The following is a 20,074-nucleotide window of genomic DNA, read 5'->3' on the forward strand; positions in this document are numbered from 1 at the left end:
GGGGCGGGAGGGGATTTTAGCGGGGAGGGGCAAAACAGTGGGACGCGAAGCATCCCTTTTCGGGGAGGCAGGTCCCACCAACATCAAAGGGGCCGAGGCCCCTCCGAGCGAGAGTGCCGGAAAAGGCCCGGCCTCTAGGAGGCCGAAGAGTTAACCCCCCCCTACACCCACTTGCCTGCGAGTAAGCCCCACTGAGCTGAGTGGGACTAGCTTCTGGCCAGGCCTGCATACGAGTGCATTGTTCGTTGTTTTTGTTGCGACAGATTCTTTAAATTTTATTTTATTAATATGTATATACCGCTTAATATAATAATCGCTGGTTTACACATTTTAAAAAAATACTAAAAGCCACTGTTAAAATACATATAAAATTCAATATAACAATAAACTGTTACAGCCTTAAAAAGACCGCCCCCCGCCGCCGCCTCCCGGAATATTTCTGTGCATGGTTCGGTAGATAAAGTCCTACTTCAGGCTTCCCCAGGCGGGTGCTCTCTAGATGCTTTGGCTCCGACTCCCTTCCCCCCCCCAGAATTATGGAAACGATCAAAGTTGTAGCCCAACACGTCCGGACAGCGCGCTCGCTTGGGGGCCGCTGTCCCACGTCGTTCTTAGCGATGGCCCGAGAACTGGAAGGAACGTCTCTCCGCCCCCGCGCCAGCGTTTGCAGGACGGAACCCGTTCGACGCTGCCTCTGTTCATATGCAGAGTGTACTTCCCGCCCAACTGACCGGCTGCATCGAGACCGCCCTCCCATCCATCTCCTCAGCAAGGCGAAGAAGAGAAGGGAAGCCCGCTGTTGCGCCGCCTCGCCGTGTCATCCCACCCGCAGGGCTGCGATCCTGTGCCCGCCGAAGTGCGAACTCCGTGGGGCGCGCCCCCTGAGTAGGCGGGTGCAGGAGTGGACCGTAGGCGTGACGCGCCCCTCAGATTTCAGCGGCACCCCCAAGCGTGTTGCAGCGGCTTCAGAGCGCGGTTCCCACTCAGGAGCCGCACCTCCGAGCGCGGGGCCCGGTTCGAGCGGGTGCTCGGAGTCACGGCCTCGGCCCGGCGCGCCATCAAGACCCCCTCTTCAGCGAAAGGGGCCCTGCTTGGCCCTCCGCGCTCTGCCGCCGAATTCCAGCCTGCGTGGGCCTGGCAGTCCACGATCAGTTGATGCAGCATTCGCCCGGAAGGGCGCAAGTCCCACTGACCGCAGTGGGGACATCGCGCAACCAGGGCAGGAGCACAACAGCACCCTCCCACCCATGTTCCCCAGCAACTGGTGTACATAGGCTCACCGCCCCTGATACTGGAGGTACCACAGAGCCATCAGGCCTAGCAGCTATTGATAGCCTTCTCCTCCAGGAATTTGTCCAACCCCCTTTTAAAGCCGCTAGATCCCACAAGTCATTAAGGCTGCAATCCTGTACGTGCACCTGGGAGTAAGTCCTACTGATCTCAATGGGGCTGACTTCTGAGCAGGCATGGTTAGGACTGCACTGTAAAGATGCCTCCTTGATTAAGACTACAACTCTAAGGCTATACAGCATTTACCTGGGATTAAGTCCCATTGAATTTAATGGGGTTTACTTCTGAGTAGACATGTATAGGATTGCACTGTATGGACACTTACTTGGAAGTAAGTTCCATTGAATTCAGCGGAATTTATTTCCCAATAAATATGCCCAGACTGTGCGTTCCCTCTAAATTACTGATGGATTGATCAACCCACTGATAAATCTTTGCAGTGTTTATGTCAGCACAGGTAATAGTCTATGGACATTAGAGAGAGATCAAATCCCATAGAGGGAGGAACACTGATGGTTGATGAACCCTAGATTGTTCAGGCAATGATGGCAACAGCCTCAAAAGTACCAAGTTTGAAATTATACTGAATTGGTGGAACCCAACTAACCATACTTACCCAGCTGCACATAAAAATGTTTAGGGCGGCAGTCTCCCCACCAGATGTTTTGGACTGCCACTCCCATCAGCATGACCAAAATTGGGGAAGGTTGGTTTAGTATGACGCCTGAATTCAAGGGTTAACCCTAATTACTTTTTAATATTGGATCTAAAAACATTGATGACTGCTTTCAACCCCAGTGCTACAAATAAAGAGCAATCCGAGTAAAAGGATTAAAAGTTATGGGCTGGAAAGAGCAGTGGGGCCTCCAATTTATTTTAAAAGGTGTGCATTTTCCCTCAAGGGAATAACTGAGAACTTCTGTTATATGTAACTTCGATTATTTGGTAACTCCTCAAGCGTTACTTGGGTACCCTGCCCTGTCAACATTAGTCAAGTAGACAGGAGGCCAAAAGGCAAGTCTGAATGCTAGAGAATCTGATCATCACACCTGAGCATATTTCTGTTGTGAATTCATACATTATGGAAGCAACTGTGAACAAGCTTAGAGCCGCATAGTTTCTAATCTAGACAGGGCTGTTCCTTAAAACAGAGATCTGCAATAAAAGATCCCTGATCGACCATGACCTCTCTGCCTGGCCTTGAATAAATGACTATGACCTATATCACAGGGTAGTTGTGATTATGACTAAAGTTGATTCCACACGTGTACATTCATCAAGTGAGGGTTTTCCTGTGCTACAGGGGCCTCACAGCTCACCCCCCCAATAGAGATTTGATATAATTTAACTTTACTCAAACACTATCATTCCCCGTAGAGACAGTCCTCACTTTCATCTGTGAGTCATTTCCCGAAAAAACGCTGAGCACGTGTGAATCTGCTTTTGGCCAAACACTGTCTCTGTAAAACATTGAATGCATCCAAAGGGCCTCAGAAATGATTGCTGGTCAACACTGGAGGCTTAAATCTGGATGTTTCTGTGTCCATTCCAGGTCCACACGAGAGAATTATCTCATTGTTTTTAGGAGGATCTTGGGGAAGGGGCATTTCTCCACGTGAAGCGGGTACTTCTGTTTCATAGTCTGGACTCGCGCTGGCAGTGGGCGGGTAGAAGCGTGCCTGGGGGAGGAAAGCCAAACCGCTGCGGCTGACACTTGGTCCGAGTGATTTTATAGCCAATTCCCCCCCTTTCCTTTGTGTGTTTATAATCACAGTTACCGCTTTCACCTTTGCGGCATGCCTAGAAACCCCACTCATCTGAGTGGAATGATCAAGCCCAACTTTGTTGAAACATGAACGCCAATGAATTACATTCAAATACTGCTTAATTCCCACCCCTCTTTTAGGTGACAGTGGTGTGTTTTGGAGAAAGGAAGTAGAACAGTATTTTCCTGAGGCCAGCTGGACCTACCTGCGCTTGGTCAAGAAAACGAACTCTTAGGATGCTCTCCTACACTCGCTTACCTGACAGTAAAGCTCACTGAACTCCTTGGGGGCTACTTCTGAGTAGACACGTATAGGATTGCACCGTTAAACCAATTTCTCTGGAGACAATCCAAAATGCGAATAAACGGGGCACGCGGACCTACAACAAATAGGTCCATTCAGAACTCAGTGGTCAACCCCGTACAAGCGGTTTAATTCGGCGAATCGGCCTGTCTAACCATCACAATATGCCCCAGGAAGGATCACAACTTAAAAAAAAGAGGGATTTTACAATTATTCTTTTTCTTTTGTAGGTTCCGGAGTGGAAGGTTCAGCGACAGCGTTTCGAGCCCTTTGGAGAACTTTTGTGCAAAAAAAGTATAAAATGGAGGTGTGTGATTTAAAAAAGCAAAGTTTTCCTTTCCAGCATTTCAGTCTCACACCCTCCGCCGGTGTTAGAGGGCTGAAGGTTCAGCATCGCAAAGGAAACAGGGATAGAGAGAGAGATGGAAGGGGGGAAAAGTGTAATTACATTTAAAACAAACAAACAAACACCAATTAGGCGTTTCAGGCGGTCCAACAGTAAACGGAGCCCAACAGCCACGGTTAGAAACACGGCTCCACGGAGCGGCGGTGAGGAGCCAAGCTTCGCCCGCTGACTCAGCACCCCACACGCCCGAACCTGCTCCCACATTATTCTCGCATGGGTTTTCTATCGCGCAATTGAGGCGCGCTCCTCTTATTGACTTTTAAATTAAAACAGATCTTTCTGAACGTGGCCATATTAGAGGTTTAAAGAAGTTCCCCTTGGTAAAATAATAATAATAATTCCGATGACTGTAACGAGAAAATATTGCACAAGCCCTTGCTTCCTATTTATATGCAAAACAGAGGAGCCAGAGAGAAAGAGACGCGCTCGCAGGCTACCACGGTGATTTAGCAGCCAGAGGGAGGGAGGTTTTGTCCTTCGCATGTTAATTTCTCTAGCACCTGTCACCTGGAGAAGCTGCGACTCCACATGCCCTCGGGCGGTGACTTCATATTGGGCCACCGCATTTATTCTGCCAATGATCAGGTTTGACATCACAGCTTCCTCCGACCCCTCTTTCCCTCGAACAAAAAGCACCAGTGATTCAAGCTTACAGTCCTCTGGATTCCGAGCTGGCCGAATAATACAAATGTTTATTCAAAGGTTCTTTTAAAAAAAAGGGAAAGAAAAACCCATGGCTACTAGGCATTGGTTGAACACGGGTGCATGCTGACCCTGTGCATGTTTCCTGGCAGTAAGCCCCGCTGAACTTCCAAATAAAGCGTTTTTAGTACTGCAGGAATGGAAAGGAAACTTGTCACCACCACCCACTTCGGATATGGCTGGGAAATGACCTTTCTCTAGGCTTTTGTTTAGCCTTATAGCTAAAGAGGAATCTTGAATGGGTACTGAGGTCTCGCCTTGATGGCTTTCCAGGGCTGGTGACTACCAGCTGCTAAATACAAGCTCACTTGATTGAGAAGGGGCAAAAGAGGAACAGATTGGAGCTGGAATGTAGCCAGCAAAGGAGACAAAGTCTGAGTTGTAGTTGGTTGGCAAGAAGCGGCCAAGGGGTGGCAGCCGGGGGTGGGGGTGGTGCCGCTGCTGCAAATGCTGGCATTTATTTTATTTATTATTTTTTTACATTTATAGTCTGCCTTTCTTCCAAGGAGCCCAAGATGGTGTACATGCTCTTCCTCCTCTCCTCTCCATTTCAACTTGACAACAACCCTGCAAAGTAGGTTAGACTGAGAGTCAGTGACTGGCCCAATGTCACGTTGTGAGCTTCGCAGCTGAGTGAGGACTAGAACCTGGATCTCCAGAGTCCCAGGTCAACACTCTCACCACTACACCACACTGGCATTGTCTGTCTGGGTCCCTGCCTATGTATACTTGTATAGACTTGTGTATACAAACTTTGTATATAGCTTGAATATTTGTAAATAAACAGGCATTCCACAAACCACTACCTAGTCTCTAGTATTCTCCCCTCACAAAGAAATGGATGCATATGACCCAGTAACTGCCCTGGAACTTCTTATTGCTGGGGATGCAAAAGTCTAACAATGTCATGCACAACACTGTGCATGTGTGGGGGAAAGAATTCAGTGGTGGAACACTACGTTTTATTTATTTATTATTTATTTATTGCATTTATACCCCGCCTTTTTTCCTCTTGCAAGGAACCCAAGGCGGCTTACATGATCCTCCTCCTCTCCATTTTAGCCTCGCAACAACAAGCCTGTGAGGTAGGCTGGGCTGAGAGTCTGTGACTGGCCCAAAGTCACCCAGTGAGCTTCCATGGCCGAGTGGGGACTAGAATCTGGATCTCCCGACTCCCAGTCCAGCACTCTCGCCACTACGCCACACTGGCTCTCATTTTGCATACACAGGGCCCTATGTTCAGGATTTGGCATCTCCAGTAGCAAGTGCTGGGGAAAGGCTTCTGCCTGAGAGTAAACCACACAGATGAACAACCAGTCCGACCTATTATAAGGCTATGTTCCTAATAAAGCCACGATAAAAATGGATACCAAGTGTTTTGCTATCCATTTACCACTGTATTATAGAAGTGCTACAGCACTGTTATAATTGGTGTTGATTTATTTTATTTTATTTATTTCATTTCTATACCGCCCAATAGCCGAAGCTCTCTGGGCGGTTTATCAGCTCTTTTTCAGGCAGGTCTTCTGTTCCTTTAACGTGCACAAATTATGCCCGCCTTTTCATGCTGGGGGAAACATGCCTGCCAGGCAGCTGTGTGTGCGCACGTGTGTTTGTTTAAGTGGCACAAAAGCCTCACCATGGAAAAGGTGGCAACTGTAAATATGTGTGTTTCATATACTGTAATCCATTTGTTCATCATGGGAGTGGATAAACATGTCACAATAGGGCAAAGCTCTTCCCTTCAAATTGATGCTCTCACAATCCTATGTCAATCCATGCCATTTTATTCCTGGATAATTAAGACATTGGTCAGACAATCACTTGCCAGGGGCTGAAATAATCTCTCCACTGTGATGTAAGTCCAAGAGCCTGACTGGGTGAAGAGGAGACTCTAATTCACATATAGCCTATCTTTGGACTCTGCTTCCATGTAACGGAAGATACAACTCCATGCAAGACGCCAAATGTCAGCTACAGGGGAAGCTTAAAGTACTACTATATAGTACATGGTCAGAAAACAAACAAATGGAGGCATCACCCAAACAAAAGTTATCTCCTAAAATAGTGAGGAAACCTTCAAAGGTACTTTTTCTAAGAAAGCACATTTCCCCCTCAGATCCATTGGTCCTAGGGAAGAAGATTGATTCATTCAATACATATTGGACCATCCAAACCAATTCATTACCTTTGAGATTTTGAAGGGAGGAGTGAGGTGTTCTTCCATGGCCAGCAAGAATGAAATCTCACTGGCATTGGTTGCCTTGCTGGATCACAGAATGCTGAGTGAGTCATTCTTCTGTTCTGATCCTCCTGAATTGTATTAAATGGAATATGCACAACAAGTGAATGAAAGAAGGCCTCTGGACATAAGAAGGATCATTCTCAGCAGGCTGCTGAATGAACTGGTCCCAAATGTTGCATCATCAACACATCACATTATGTGCATAATCAAGGGAGACACATACACGTGTGAACAAGCCAAAGGGATATCTAATCTAGGGGTCCTTCCAGACGAGGCTTTAAACATGGAAATTTATGAGTGGGGGCAGACATCATTGTCTGCCATTTGTAACCTTCCTGTGTTTTCCTACAGCTTCTTCCAGCTTTTTGCTTCCCAGGAGGAAAAAAACACACATTAAGGAGGAAAAGATAGGATAGCTACACAATGACTGGTATTGCTGGGAGCCCTTTATCTCAAAGCACCCTAGATTTCATGAACTAATAGGGTTGCCAACTGACCAAATTTAAAATCAATCAATCAAAAAACCTGGCTTGGCTGCAGAAACCAGCAGGTGAAGTTGCTCGACAGTATGGAGATAATCAAGTTCCTGTTAAAGGCTGTTATAAAAGTTGGCAACTCTGTGAGAGGAAGTCAGCATTAGCATGCGCCTTTTCTCCATCATCTAAACATCCATGTGAAAAACTACAACGGTTAATCTACATGTGTGCAATAATTAATCCTTAAATTTGTAAACCTAGGTCTGTTATCTGTACATATTGAGAACTGAAATTCTTCTCTGCTTGAATTCAAGACTATGGACAAATTTGCAACAGGGCAAAATTCTTATTGACTAACATGGGGATCTTTGCCTGAGAAAGGACTGCAAAATTTCACTCAGAGTAATGTGGTGTTTGCTTGTCATTGTTTTGTGGAAATACCTCTCTCCCTACCCTTAAAAAAATCCAAGTGAATTATTTGTATTGTGATCTATGAGAGCAGGATTGAGGGTGGGGGGGAGGCTCTTCCTTGACTGCTGGGTTTGAAAATAAACATGATTGATTTGGGGCAGGAAACTCCAGACTGAAGTGGCAAAGAAAGCTTTTAAACATTTGGGAATTCCTTTCTGCTTTCAAGAGAGAGCGCCAGGGGCTTTGGAGCTTTCGTCCTGATTGGCTGCCACGGTGTGCAACCAAAAGGGGAAGATGCATTTCCAACCTGCCCGATGAAGCATTTCCTAAGCATCAAAGGGAAGGTGAGAGCTAATCCGAAAATGACCTCTTTTAAAAGCTCCCTCAAATGGTCGCAAACCCATGGCTACAGCAGCAGAACTCAGCCATTTTTGGTGTGTGTTTTTCTTACCCCACCACCACAACAAAACCCTCCACTTAATGTCATAATAACACTTACCAAGGAAGGGCAAGCAAGCGAGGGCCCTGGCACTGGTTTTTCTGCATTCTTGAGTCTAATTAACCATACAGAGAGGGTGAGATAGTTCGGGTCAAAATGCTATTGGAGTCACCTTGTGTCAGGTTAAGGGGGCTACAATTACCAGATTAGAAGCCAGATTCTCCAGCTTTTACCTGCTTGCCTCCCTTAGGTTCTGAAGAAAGCAGCAATCACCCCCAGATGGCTGGACAATGTGGGCCCAGCACCCCTTCAAATGCAGAATACAATGAGGGACACAACTGCCAGAAACTCAATTGTTTCCCTGTTTCCAAAAGGTGGGTGAGGTGCATACCACAGTCAAGGCTGGACAGAAGATGGCTTCAAGCTGCTTAACATGTAGCGGACAAAAGGCTACACTAGATCGATGCAGTATCATTTTCTTACAACTAATGCTGCCATCTTTTTCCTGGACCTGCACCTGTGTCTTTGTGTGTGCATGTGTGGTGGGGGAGCGAACCACAGCAACAAACCCAGGCTCGCTGGGGCTACACAGCAGGGCACCGCAGCCAATCTCAGCTCTCCGATGCAGACATACGTGCACCGTGCTTGCTTGTCATTGTGTTGTGGAAATACCTCTCTCCCTACCCTTAAAAAAATCCAAGTGAATTATTTGTGTTGTGTCACGAATTATTTGTATAATTATGTATCCTGCATGATAACCTGTTCATCACATTCACACTCCATATTTTCACAAGTACACCTGAAAAAGTAACTTGGAGAAGCCCAGTGAGAGCTCCAAATGAAAAGCTTTTCCTATCACTTTTGCCAGGCCAGGAAAAGCTTGGCCTACTTGATTTATGGGTGTTAGGATGCTGTTAAAGGCAGGGTCAGAAAACGAGAGAGAGGGTGTGTGTGTGGCAATTCTGCTGACATCCTACTCAAGACATTTTCCTGCCTGAGGCAAAAAACAAGATGATGCCCCCACCCCATTCTATGTACAGAAGTCGAATAGACTGGCTGTCGAATCTTACTTCAGCACGGGCAATGGGCTAACATCCTCTACCACATGGTGCAACTGAGGGCAGCAGGCTAGTTTAAGGGGGTACAGGGCAGGCTATGTGGCACACACTGCACTGTCCTCTGACAGAGAAGAGTACCTGGGGCTGGAGCTGAGGAGAAATGGTTAGGGGGCTGCTGCTTCCCAACACCTGTCACTTGCGGTTGTTGCTTCACTCTGCCTAATGGTAGGGCCAGCCCCAAATCTACCTCAATCTCTGTCCCTGATCAGGTGTATACATATGCACATTTGTTTTCAAAGCATATTATATAACTTGCAACGCCCCCCCACCCAACACAAAAAAACACTTGGCTAACATCTCATTCTGGATTCCTGTGTGTCTCCACCTGAAGAAATAATTGTGCTTATGTTCTGAGCTCATACCAACTAGTTGCTGCTCTAAGAGAGGGATGGTGAAATGGGACTGTGTGGTTTGCCACCCCCCTTTCCTGCATCTGTAATTTGAATGTAAAACCTGTGTTGGCTACCTTGGCTGGCTTCACACCTAATGCTAACCCATGGTATGGGTTGTTGAACTCTGAGTTGCTACATTATGCGAACCCAGCTGCATTATCAAACCATGGTTTTGTTAACCACAAGCATGCTACAGGTGGGCAAGAGTGGTAAAAGACCCCACAATCCAGCTACTCTACATGCCAGTACTATAGCACTGCAAAGGCATTTGGGATACAGGGAGGGAACAGGTGAAGGAGGATTGTAACATACAACCCAGGGATTGATAAAACAAACCATGGGTTGTTCAATCATCTGCCAGATAAACTCTGGGTAGAGCAACAAAGCGTGGGTTAACCATGGGTTAAATAAACTATGGGTTAGTGTTAAGTGCAAACCAGGTCAGTGTATGCTACATTTAGTTACATTGGCTGACTTCTGCTTTCTCTCCATTAAGCAACATTCACAATGGCATAGCATGAGATAGGCAGGGTGCTTCCAATACCAGGTGTGAAAAATGCCTTAACTCACTGCCCTTGGAGTCTTGGGGTCAGAGTAATGCTTCAGGGACCACTTCTTGTGTGTCTTTTGGAAGATGCACATGTACTCTCAGAATCATACCTGGGGCTAAAGATCCATGATGACATAGTACTCAAAATATAGTTGTTTATGTATTTTGGAGAGAAGGTGTATGATTTCTGGAGCAGCTTCCAGGGTTTTGCCTTATCTGCAACTCATTTTTTTCTTTTATTTCAGGATAGAGATTTATTTTCTTTATTTTTAAGATTTCTACCCTTCCTGTTAATCAAAAGGCACTGAAGGCATTGTGTATGATTGGTTAGCCATTCGTTTTTAAACTAATTTTTGGAAATAGATTCAACTCTTCAAAATGCATTGGAGCCTTACAAAATTAATGTGTTCAGGTCCCGTAGGCAAATGCTTGGCTATTCTTCTCAATTCTCTATCTATAAAGTATGAATAATGATACCAAGGCCCCTTAAGGGAGCAATCTTATGGCAGCTAGACAGCCATAGGATATCCTGTTTTCTGGGAACCAACCTTGGAGAACCGACCTCCCCTCATTTCCACACTGCCTCGGTGGCAGCGTGGAACAGCCCCATCCTTCATGCTTGCAAGAGGAGTGTGGAGTGGCTGAAAAAGGGTGTTCCGGAGTGGGGAGAGCAGAAATGCCTGTACGACACATCCAATGTGTCATACAGGAGCCTCCTCCCCCGCTCAGCCCTCTGGCGGCTAGTGGCTGTCTAGCTGAAAAAGCAGGGCAGGAGAAGCACAGAGGGAATGATCCCCTCTGTGCATCTCCTGCCCTGCTTTGGATAGGCGGTCCCCTCCGAGTTTGGAGGTGGCCGCCTATCTAGATCGGATTGCACTCTAAGAGAATTTTTTGGGCCTGGGAAAAAATTATAGACATAGACAACTCCCTCTCTACTGAACTCTCCCCAAGAAGATTGCTGGGCTCTGCTTCTTCCATCACCTGAGTGCAGGAAATGGAGAGATGTATGTAATATGTTTGTCTATTCTATGCAGTTGTTAGAGCGTCAGCTCATAAAGAATTCCACTCTATGAATTTTATTGATGAACATTCGACAACTATATGATAGTTGACATCAGCATTCTCTTATGATTTTGCAGTAATGGTCAACATCTGGCAGTCTCTGACAGCTGACTTGAGTACATTTTTTGTGTCCGTATTTCATTCATGAATTTAACCAATTACAAAATGACCCTTAAATCGGTAACAGAATTCAAAACAGAACATTTTTTCAATTCTACAAGTTGGATGTTGGGGTCAAATTGTGATGTCAAAAATCTGATTTAAATTTTTTTAAAATATTATCAAAGTTTGTATGAAAAAACCACAGACAAAAGTCAATGGAATCTGTAAAAAATAAAGAGTGGGTGTTATTACTGATAGAACATGACAATGTGATGTAGCACAACAATGATACAGGTGAACCACATGTGAAAATGACACACGTTGTAGCCCAGGGGTGGGCAACTTGTAGAGGTCCAGGGCTATTTTTGACCCCGGACCCCTCGTGTGGGCTGCCATGCAAATGGCATCTGAAAAATGCCAAAATTGCTGTTTTGCTCAATTTTGGTGACAAACCACTTCATAGTTAGATATTACATTTAGCTTGTTTTCAAGTTAAATTTAACCCCTTTGGCTCTCTGTAATGGCAATGAAGCACCCAAAGGGTAAAATTTAGCTTGCAAACAAACTAAATTTGGTCAATTGGGTGCCCCGTAGCTGCTAAGGATGCCATTTTTTTTTTCAAAATAGCTTAAAAAAAAGGCATTTGGGGGGGCAACAGGGGGAACAATGGGGGATTGTGGGGCCTGCATACAGCCCATGGGAGGAATGCTGCCCACTCCTGTTGCACCACAAACCACTATATAGGTATACAACATATTGTAAACACATACAATAAAGCTGAATCAAAAGTGAAGACTTAGTAGAATTTTTGTTGTTGACCAAATCTCTGGCTTTTGTCTTGTTTTATTACTTCATCGATACCAATTTAAGAATTCCATGGAAGGCAAGCTAATTTTATTTCCCATCCAAATCAACCCAAATAAATTCTTAAGTTAATTTGTAACCCACCAGCCATATCACCTCAAATCAGTATGTCCTCTTCAATTAATTTACCCCCAATTAATTTTCCACCCTAATCATGCCCCAAATTCAACCCCCTTCAATTAATTACCCTACTCATGATACACCCCCTTGAATCACCTCTAGGTTTAAGATGGGGGAAAATTATGACATATTTAGGGTGGGAGTCAGATAAATTAAATACTCTCCAGGTTATTTAAGTGTGTGTGGGGGGGAGGGAGGGGGAAATATTTACTCTGGGCGGGACATTCAAGCTCTATTTTCTCTTTGATTCTCTCTCTCTCTCCCACACACCCCCACATGTAAATGTCTATGTTTTCTAAAAGCAGATAAGAGCAAAAACTAGGTTTCCTGACCTTGGTAGTAACCTAGATGCCAACTGCTTAGCCTAGTTGTCTCACACCAATAACTACTAGGAACCTGGATTTTTGCTTCTCTTGTTAATATGGGGGTGCCACTTTGCGGGGCTTAGTATTCTCTTGCACAGATGTGTTCAGTCTGAACTCTGAAATGTTCCAGGTTGTAATATGGCCTTCCAATAATTATGCAGCAGAAAATTGTCATCTCCCTGCTGGTGCAAATCATAACAAAAGAGAGAGTCAAGGCTGTGGCTGCCCTCACAGGAATGCTGTTCAGATGCAAAGGGCATTGTAACTAAAGGTCCCATTGTACTGTGTTTCTGTACATGACATGAGCAGCAGAGAAGATCTGGGAGAAAGAGCAAGGAGATGGAGATGGCATGGGGGGTAACACAAGCAGTACTACAAGACAGGTAGTTAAGAAAGGAGCAGCAGTCAGGAAGGGTGACCAGAGGGCAAAGAAAAGAGGGTTCTTCTCTACAAGAGGGAATTGCGACAGATGCTGCTCAACATGGAAGGGTGTGAGAAAAGCTGCATGTTCCAGAATTCCCTCTTCCACACAACTATTAAAGGCACAGGAGCTCTGTAACTTTCTTTGCATGGCAGGCAGGTTGAGAAAGAAAGAGAGAGTGTGGGTGTAGATAGGGCTTGCAGGGATGCAGCTCCAGCACTTTTTCATTATCAGGGACTCTGATGTCATCTGCCACCCCCCTCAGAATTCCCTGCTCCCTCTGAGCTTAGCTGCGATCCTCACTATGGCTGTGGGGGGAATTACTTTTCCAAGCAACAATATATTGTTCCATGTTGGAATGCAAAGTATTTGGGGTGACTTGGTCTGGAACTGGAATGGGCAATTAAGACTTATTCGCTTTACCAAAGTCATGCTCCTGGTAGAGATGAAAACTCCTAGACCTGGTTTGTTGACATGGATCGGCACAGCTGCCTGAAACTTTTGGACTGCCCTTGGAGACTGTCACAATGAGCTCCTGCATTTCCAAATTTACCACTACACCACTATGTGTGTGTGTGTGTGTGTGTAGTTCAATCCAGCTGGGTGTGTGGAAGTTTCTGTTGGAGGGGGAGGGGGGAGATATAATGAAGGAGCTTGGGGAAGGCTAATGGGTAATGTTGGGGCACTAAGGGAGTGTGCAAGGAGGCTGTTTAAATGAGAAGGGATCTGTCCATGAGGGCTGAGGTGAGAGGGTGAAGCTTCCATAGAGTATCATATTTTGAAAACCTAAAATGTTTGTGTTTGAGTGAGTGGCTGAAAAAGATTTTAACACCCCTGAATTTTTTGTCAGACATCCAATTGAAATGCCACTGCCTTACTCTCAGCTGCACTGTTTTTGGATCCCAGTTGAAGGCTGAGTATCTTACAAGGTTGTACAATCTGAGAAGGGGCACAGCTGTGAGGGGGCGTGGCTGTGACTGTCACGAAGGGACCCTGCACATCTGAATTTGCCACTGCACTACTGTTCAGGAGTAAATGCATTTGGGAACCCCACAAGCAGGACATTAAAGCAACAGCCCCCCCCCCCGCGGTTTGTTCCCCAGGAAATGGTACAGAGGTACATTGCTTTCAAAAATGGAGGTTCGATTATCAAAGAATGGCAGGGGCGAGGGGGAGATCTAGGATACAAGATTTGGAGCAAGGATGGGAAATTGTCTGCAAACACACAAAAAGAGAGGAGGAGCTTGCGCTAGGCGGAGTGAGGGGTCCTGTGAAGGAAGAGTGAGAGAGAGGACAGGTCTGGGGGCCAAGGAAAATACTTTCAGCCATCCCAGTGCCATGTTTTGTTCTTTTTCTCACCGGTTCTTAAAAAACAACAACACCCTCCCCAGTTTCTAGAGGAGGGATTTAACTATGCTTGTTCCAGGATGGCATAATTGAGGGGCCCAGTCCTGGAGCTGCTCAGGGGAATGGAGGGGCGTTGGATCCAGAAGATCCATGACTGACTCCATCTCACCCCTGGAATACTGCCAGTGGTAGATTTACACGCACACAGCTTTCCATGAGTGTAAAGTACCCCCCCCGCCAGTGGAGGGGCACCTCTGCCTAACCCGTTTCATCTGGTGGATCTGGGGTTAAGATGGCTCTATAAGGGTGCCATCCTGTGCATGTTTAGACAGAAAAAATCCTGCAACTCCCAGCATTCCCCAGCCAGCATTCTGGCTGGGGAATGCTGGGAGTTGTCGGACTTTTTTCTATCTAAACATGCACAGGATTGTGCCCTTAAATATTCTAATGGCAACATATTACAAACAGGAATTCAGAGGCATGTGGACTGTGCCAGTTACTAATTCCATAATCCAAGTTTGTATGGAGGTCACAGCAGGATCTAGCTAGTTAAAATGACTATAAAAATCTAAAAGTTTACCTCTTGGTTTAGAAATATTTATTTACGTGCTAGAAATGCAATGCAAAATAAAATGTTAAAGGTTAGGGTACAAGCAATACTTTATTTTGACACTTAATTAATAGCAATGATGCACACCTGGTTTGTTCCTCCAGATAGACACACAGGGACTTCTCTGTTATTATTCAGACCCATGCTATTTCTCTTGCTAGTAAATTTTAAATGCCGAAATGGTAAAGGTCTATGGTAAGGTGCTGGCCACTGGAACTCTTTACATAAGCCAGTTCCACTCAGTTTACACCATTCGCAGCTGCAAAGGTAGGTGTGTGGGACGGACCACACAGAAGAGAGGTTGTCCAAAACACTCTGCATGAACTCCAGAAGTGGAAGATTCATTATCGTGTCCTTCAGCCTTTGTAACTGTGACTCCTTATCAGGAGTCTTCTAAACAGGGTGAGACAGGGAACAAAAGTGAGCAACCTACAATTAGGAGGGATTGTTCCCTGGGCTGCTGCAAAAGCCCTCCAGCTAGCCTGCTGGATAGAGCAAACAGAAGGGCACACTTTCCGCAGGCTCTGTGGGTGACACCGCGGAAGCAGGCTGAGCATTTTTTGCTCCTTAATAAGCATGAGTGAAGTATTTTAAAAAAGTCAAACCAACCTGGAGTGGGTGCATTACCAAATGGCAGCTTTTCACTTAATCCCTGAAATATAGAGGTGCTGGGGACACTAATACTCCAAAGCAGGCCTTAGGGTGGCCAAGGGCCGAAGCGGTGGAGGGAGGGGACAGGTGATCCCCAAAAGTACATTTACTTTTACCCTGTGTGTGTGAGAGTTCATATGCATGTGTACAGGCATCCCCTTATCGACAAACTCCCCCAAACTCACACTGGATTTTCTCATAACGTTTACATAAATGGCTCTGGGCTGGTTCACTGATGTGTGTATATCACTTGATTTCTGTACCCTTAAAGAGTGGCAGCTGAGGGTATAAAGGGACTCCATCATGTTTGAGGTGATAGGAAAGTTTTAATAAAACCCAGGCTTGGGGTGCAGACCGCTGCATTAAAATAATGGGATGGGGCAGTGGATTTGACCCCTCAATATAAAGCTAGTGAAGACTTCAATGGATTCAAACTGGTTGGCTGCTTCAGCCCACAACAGTCTTTCCTGGATATCCACAGGCGCCTGCTTTTTCCGTGATAAATGCTTCATAAATACAAATGTAAATCGACACTCAAGCCACGAATGCAGAGAAGAGCACCATATTTTTAGCTGCTGTTGATGTGACTCCTGATTCCCGTTCAGCTGGACACCTCTGTCTCTGGTTGCCATACTTCTGTGCCCACACTATGTGCCCCTTTCTCTCCCGAAAATGAAGGAAATTCCCTTCGCTCTTCATGTGGATATTTTAAAACATATTTTGCCTTAGGCAACACCCAAACAGCCACACATGAAGTCCATGGGGATGTGTAGAAGTAATAACGGGCTATGTTTAAATCATCCTTAAAAATGCCACCTACAAGAGGCTGCAGGACGCCTATTAGAATGAATAGCCACCATGTACAGATCAGATCCCTTCGTGAATATTCCATTCTGGGTGCCTGCAAAAACCAGCACTAGCAACTGCAACTTGTGGTCTAGCTATTTTAAATGCAATAAAAATGCGGTCCACCTCTTCCATGAATAAGAATGCGGTATTTTGGTCTTCTTTTTTTAAATGAAGAGTTAAATTAATCTTTTTTCCCTTTGTGGCTATGGAGGAAGACTGAGTGGCTGTCTGCTGGGGATATTCTGACCTAAGGTAAGAGTCCGCATGGGGCACTGTTGATACAGGGAGACAGTGATTGAAGTCCTACCTGTATCCTGCATTCTGCAGTTCCATCAAGTGCAGAACAAACATGCAATTGTGAATTGGGCACAGAATTCTGCTTTCACAGAATCTCAGAATTTCTAGCCCCATGACTGTGGAGACAGGCTTGTGAGCGTGTGGAAAACGCCTGGTGAAATCTCAGAAACATAGTGTGGGTCTGAAGAAGAATTCCAGTAGTCAAGGGATGGCGCTTCAGCATTCCTTGTCTTTTCCATTAGTTACAAGAAGCAGAATGTTATGCAGATGTAATTATATTGGTTGCAGAATTCAGCTCTTCTGTGCAGATAATTTGGGGATACTTTGCTATAGACGTTTGATATGCCTAAAAACACCCTCAGACACATGACCTATAATAAATACTGTACTTACTATGCCAAAGACACATACTGATCTGCCATATAGAATCTTAGCCTCAGTTCTCTACCTGTAAAATGGAAATAATGTTATACTCAGTGGTGAAAGTGAGCAGGAAGATATGGATATGGAGTATTGGCAAAATGCTTCCAACACATTCATCGCTAGATTTAGAGTACCAGTTAGGACCAATGTAGAGTACCAATTAGGACCCACTATGATGGAGGTTCTGGCAAAATATGTAACTCACTATCATCACTAGTTATACCAGAATTCTACACTCAGTGATTTCTGTGGAGATAGACTGTAATCTCTTTGGGGCAGAGACATTTCTTCTTCTAAAGTCACAATGCACATTGTCATGATGTTACCATGTACATTCTGTCACCATGTACATTGATAGTGCTTTTAAAATAAATACAGGATGAGGATGACTCCCTCTCTCCCTCCCTCTGCCTGCTGGAGTTTCATATTATTTTTCTGGGAAATCTGTTGTTGTTGTTCAGTTGTTAAGTCGTGTCCGACTCTTCGTGACCCCATGGACCATAGCATGCCAGGCCTTCCTGTCCTCTGCTCTCTCCCGGAACGTGCTCAAGTTCATATTCATTGCATCGGTGATGCTATCTAGCCATCTCATCCTCTGCCGTCCCCTTCTCCTTTTGCCTTCAATCTTTCCCAGCATCAGGGTCTTTTCCAGTGACTTTTCTCTTCGCATTAGGTGGCCAAAATATTTGAGCTTCAGTTTCAGTATCTGTCCTTCCAATGAGCAGTCAGGGTTGATTTCCTTTAGGATGGACTGATTTGACCTCCTTGCAGTCCAGGGGACTCGTAAGAGTCTTCTCCAGCACCACAGTTCAAGAGCATCAATTCTTTGGCGCTCAGCCTTCCTTATAGCCCAGCTCTCACGGCCATATGTTGCTACTGGGAAAACCATAGCTTTGATTAGACGAATCTTTGTCGGCAAGGTGATGTCTCTGCTTCTTACTGTGCTGTCTAGTTTTGCCATAGCTTTCCTCCCAAGGAGCAAGCGTCTTTTAATTTCATGGCTACAGTCACTGTCTGTGGTGATCTTGGAGCCCAAGAAAATAAAATCTGTCACTGCTGCCATTTCTTCCCCTTCTATATGCCAGGAAGTGATGGGGCCAGATGCCATGATCTGAGTTTTTTTTAATGTTGAGTTTCAAACCAGCTTTTGCACTCTCCTCTTTCACCCTCAACAAGAGGCTCTTTAGATCATCTTCGCTTTCTGCCATTAGGGTGGTATTGTCTGTGTATCTGAGGTTGTTGATAATTCTCCCGGCAATCTTAATTCCGACCTGTGATTCATCCAACCCGGAGTTTCTCATGATGTACTCTGCATATAAGTTAAATAAGCAGGGTGACAATTAGGGATGTACGAAAGTCACTTACCGTTTCGCGGATCTGCTTAGTGGTGGTGGGGGGAGGCGCTCCGTCCCTCCCCCCGGAATCCTGCCCAGCTGGCTCTGCTCCGCGGGGATTCCGCGGAGCTGCCGGCCGGCTCCGCCCGCAGCCGGATATCCGGCCGCTGGGCAGCAGGGATGCAAATGGAGGCGGCCGTATCCGCCACCGTTTGTGTCCCTGTACTTAACCGTGATAGGCTACGTAAATATTTACATAGCCTATCACGGCAAAGTAAAAAAAAAGTGTACGTAAATGGTGGTGGCTATGGCTGCCGCCATTTGCGTTCGCTATTTTTAGCTGTTCTAGCCCATGTAAATATTTACGTAGGCTAGAACGGCTAAAAATAGCAAATGCAAATGGTGGCCGCCGTAGCCGCTGCCATTTGCATTTGCTGCGCCCAGCAGCAGCTGCCCCTGCTGCCGCCCCCACCCCCGCCGCCGCCCCTGCTGCCCCTGCCGCTCCCTTCGCCGCCCCTGAACTCAAGTTCAGTGACCGCACTATCATGGCTATCAGGGACATTCAGATCTTTCCTGTATAGTTCTTCTGTGTATTCTTGCCACCTCTTCTTAATCTCCTCTGCTTCTGTTAGGTCCCTGCCTTCTTTGTCCTTTATCATGCCCGTCTTTGCACAAAACGTTCCCTTGATATCTCCGATTTTCTTGAAAAGATCTCTAGACTTTCCCATTCTGTTGTTTTCCTCGATTTCTTTACATTGTTCATTTAAGAAGGCCTTCTTGTCTCTCCTTGCTATTCTGTGGAACTCTCCATTCAGTTGGCTATATCTTCCCCTTTCTCCCTTGCTTGCTTTTCGCTTCCCTTCTTTCCTCAGCTACTTGTAAAGCGTCATCAGACAGCCACTTTGCTTTCTTGCATTTCTTTTTCTTTGGGATGGATTGAGTTGCTGCCTCCTGAACAATGTTACAGACCTCCGTCCATAGTTCCTCAGGCACTCTGTCTATCAGGTCTAATCCCTTAAATCTGTTCCTCCCCTCCACTGTATATTCAGAAGGGATATGATTTAGGTCATCCCTGAATGGTTTAGTGGTTTTCCCTACGTTCTTCAATTTAAGCCGAAATTTTGCAAGAAGCAACTCATGATCTGAGCCACAGTCAGCTCCAGGTCTTGTTTTTACTGACTGTATAGAGCTTCTCCATCTTTGGCTGCAAAGGACATAATCAATCTGATTTCGATATTGACCATCTGGTGATGTCCATGTGTAGAGTCGCCTCTTGTGCTGTTGGAAAAGACTGTTTGCTATGATCAGCGTGTTGTCTCGGCAAAACTCCATTAGCCTTTGTCCTGCTTCATTTTGTACACCAAGGCCATGCTTGCCTGTTATCCCGGTGATTTCTTGACTTCCTACTTTGGCATTCCAATCCCCTATGATGAAAAGGACATCTTTTTTTTGGTGTGAGTTCTAGAAGGTGTTGTAGGTCTTCATAGAACCGATCAACCTCAGCTTCTTCGGCCTCAGTGGTTGGGGCATA

At 45.6% G+C, this 20,074-nt stretch overlaps 1 protein-coding gene across 1 annotated transcript in view; it reads left to right on the forward strand.

The window, feature by feature from the left end:
• Positions 1–5,268, forward strand: part of TFAP2A (transcription factor AP-2 alpha) — a 64,268-nt gene extending 59,000 nt beyond the window's left edge. The window contains exons 7-8 of the mRNA XM_084850353.1: positions 3,590–3,666; positions 4,957–5,268. Coding sequence (XP_084706479.1) covers positions 3,590–3,659 — 70 coding nt within the window. The 3' untranslated portion in view covers positions 3,660–3,666; positions 4,957–5,268. The remainder of the gene's footprint in view (positions 1–3,589; positions 3,667–4,956) is intronic.
• Positions 5,269–20,074: the final 14,806 nt, after the last annotated feature.

Source organism: Heloderma suspectum, chromosome 4 (assembly GCF_057233095.1).
Source record: "Heloderma suspectum isolate Gila_16-S chromosome 4, 16-S_ref, whole genome shotgun sequence".
NCBI lineage: Eukaryota > Metazoa > Chordata > Lepidosauria > Squamata > Helodermatidae > Heloderma > Heloderma suspectum.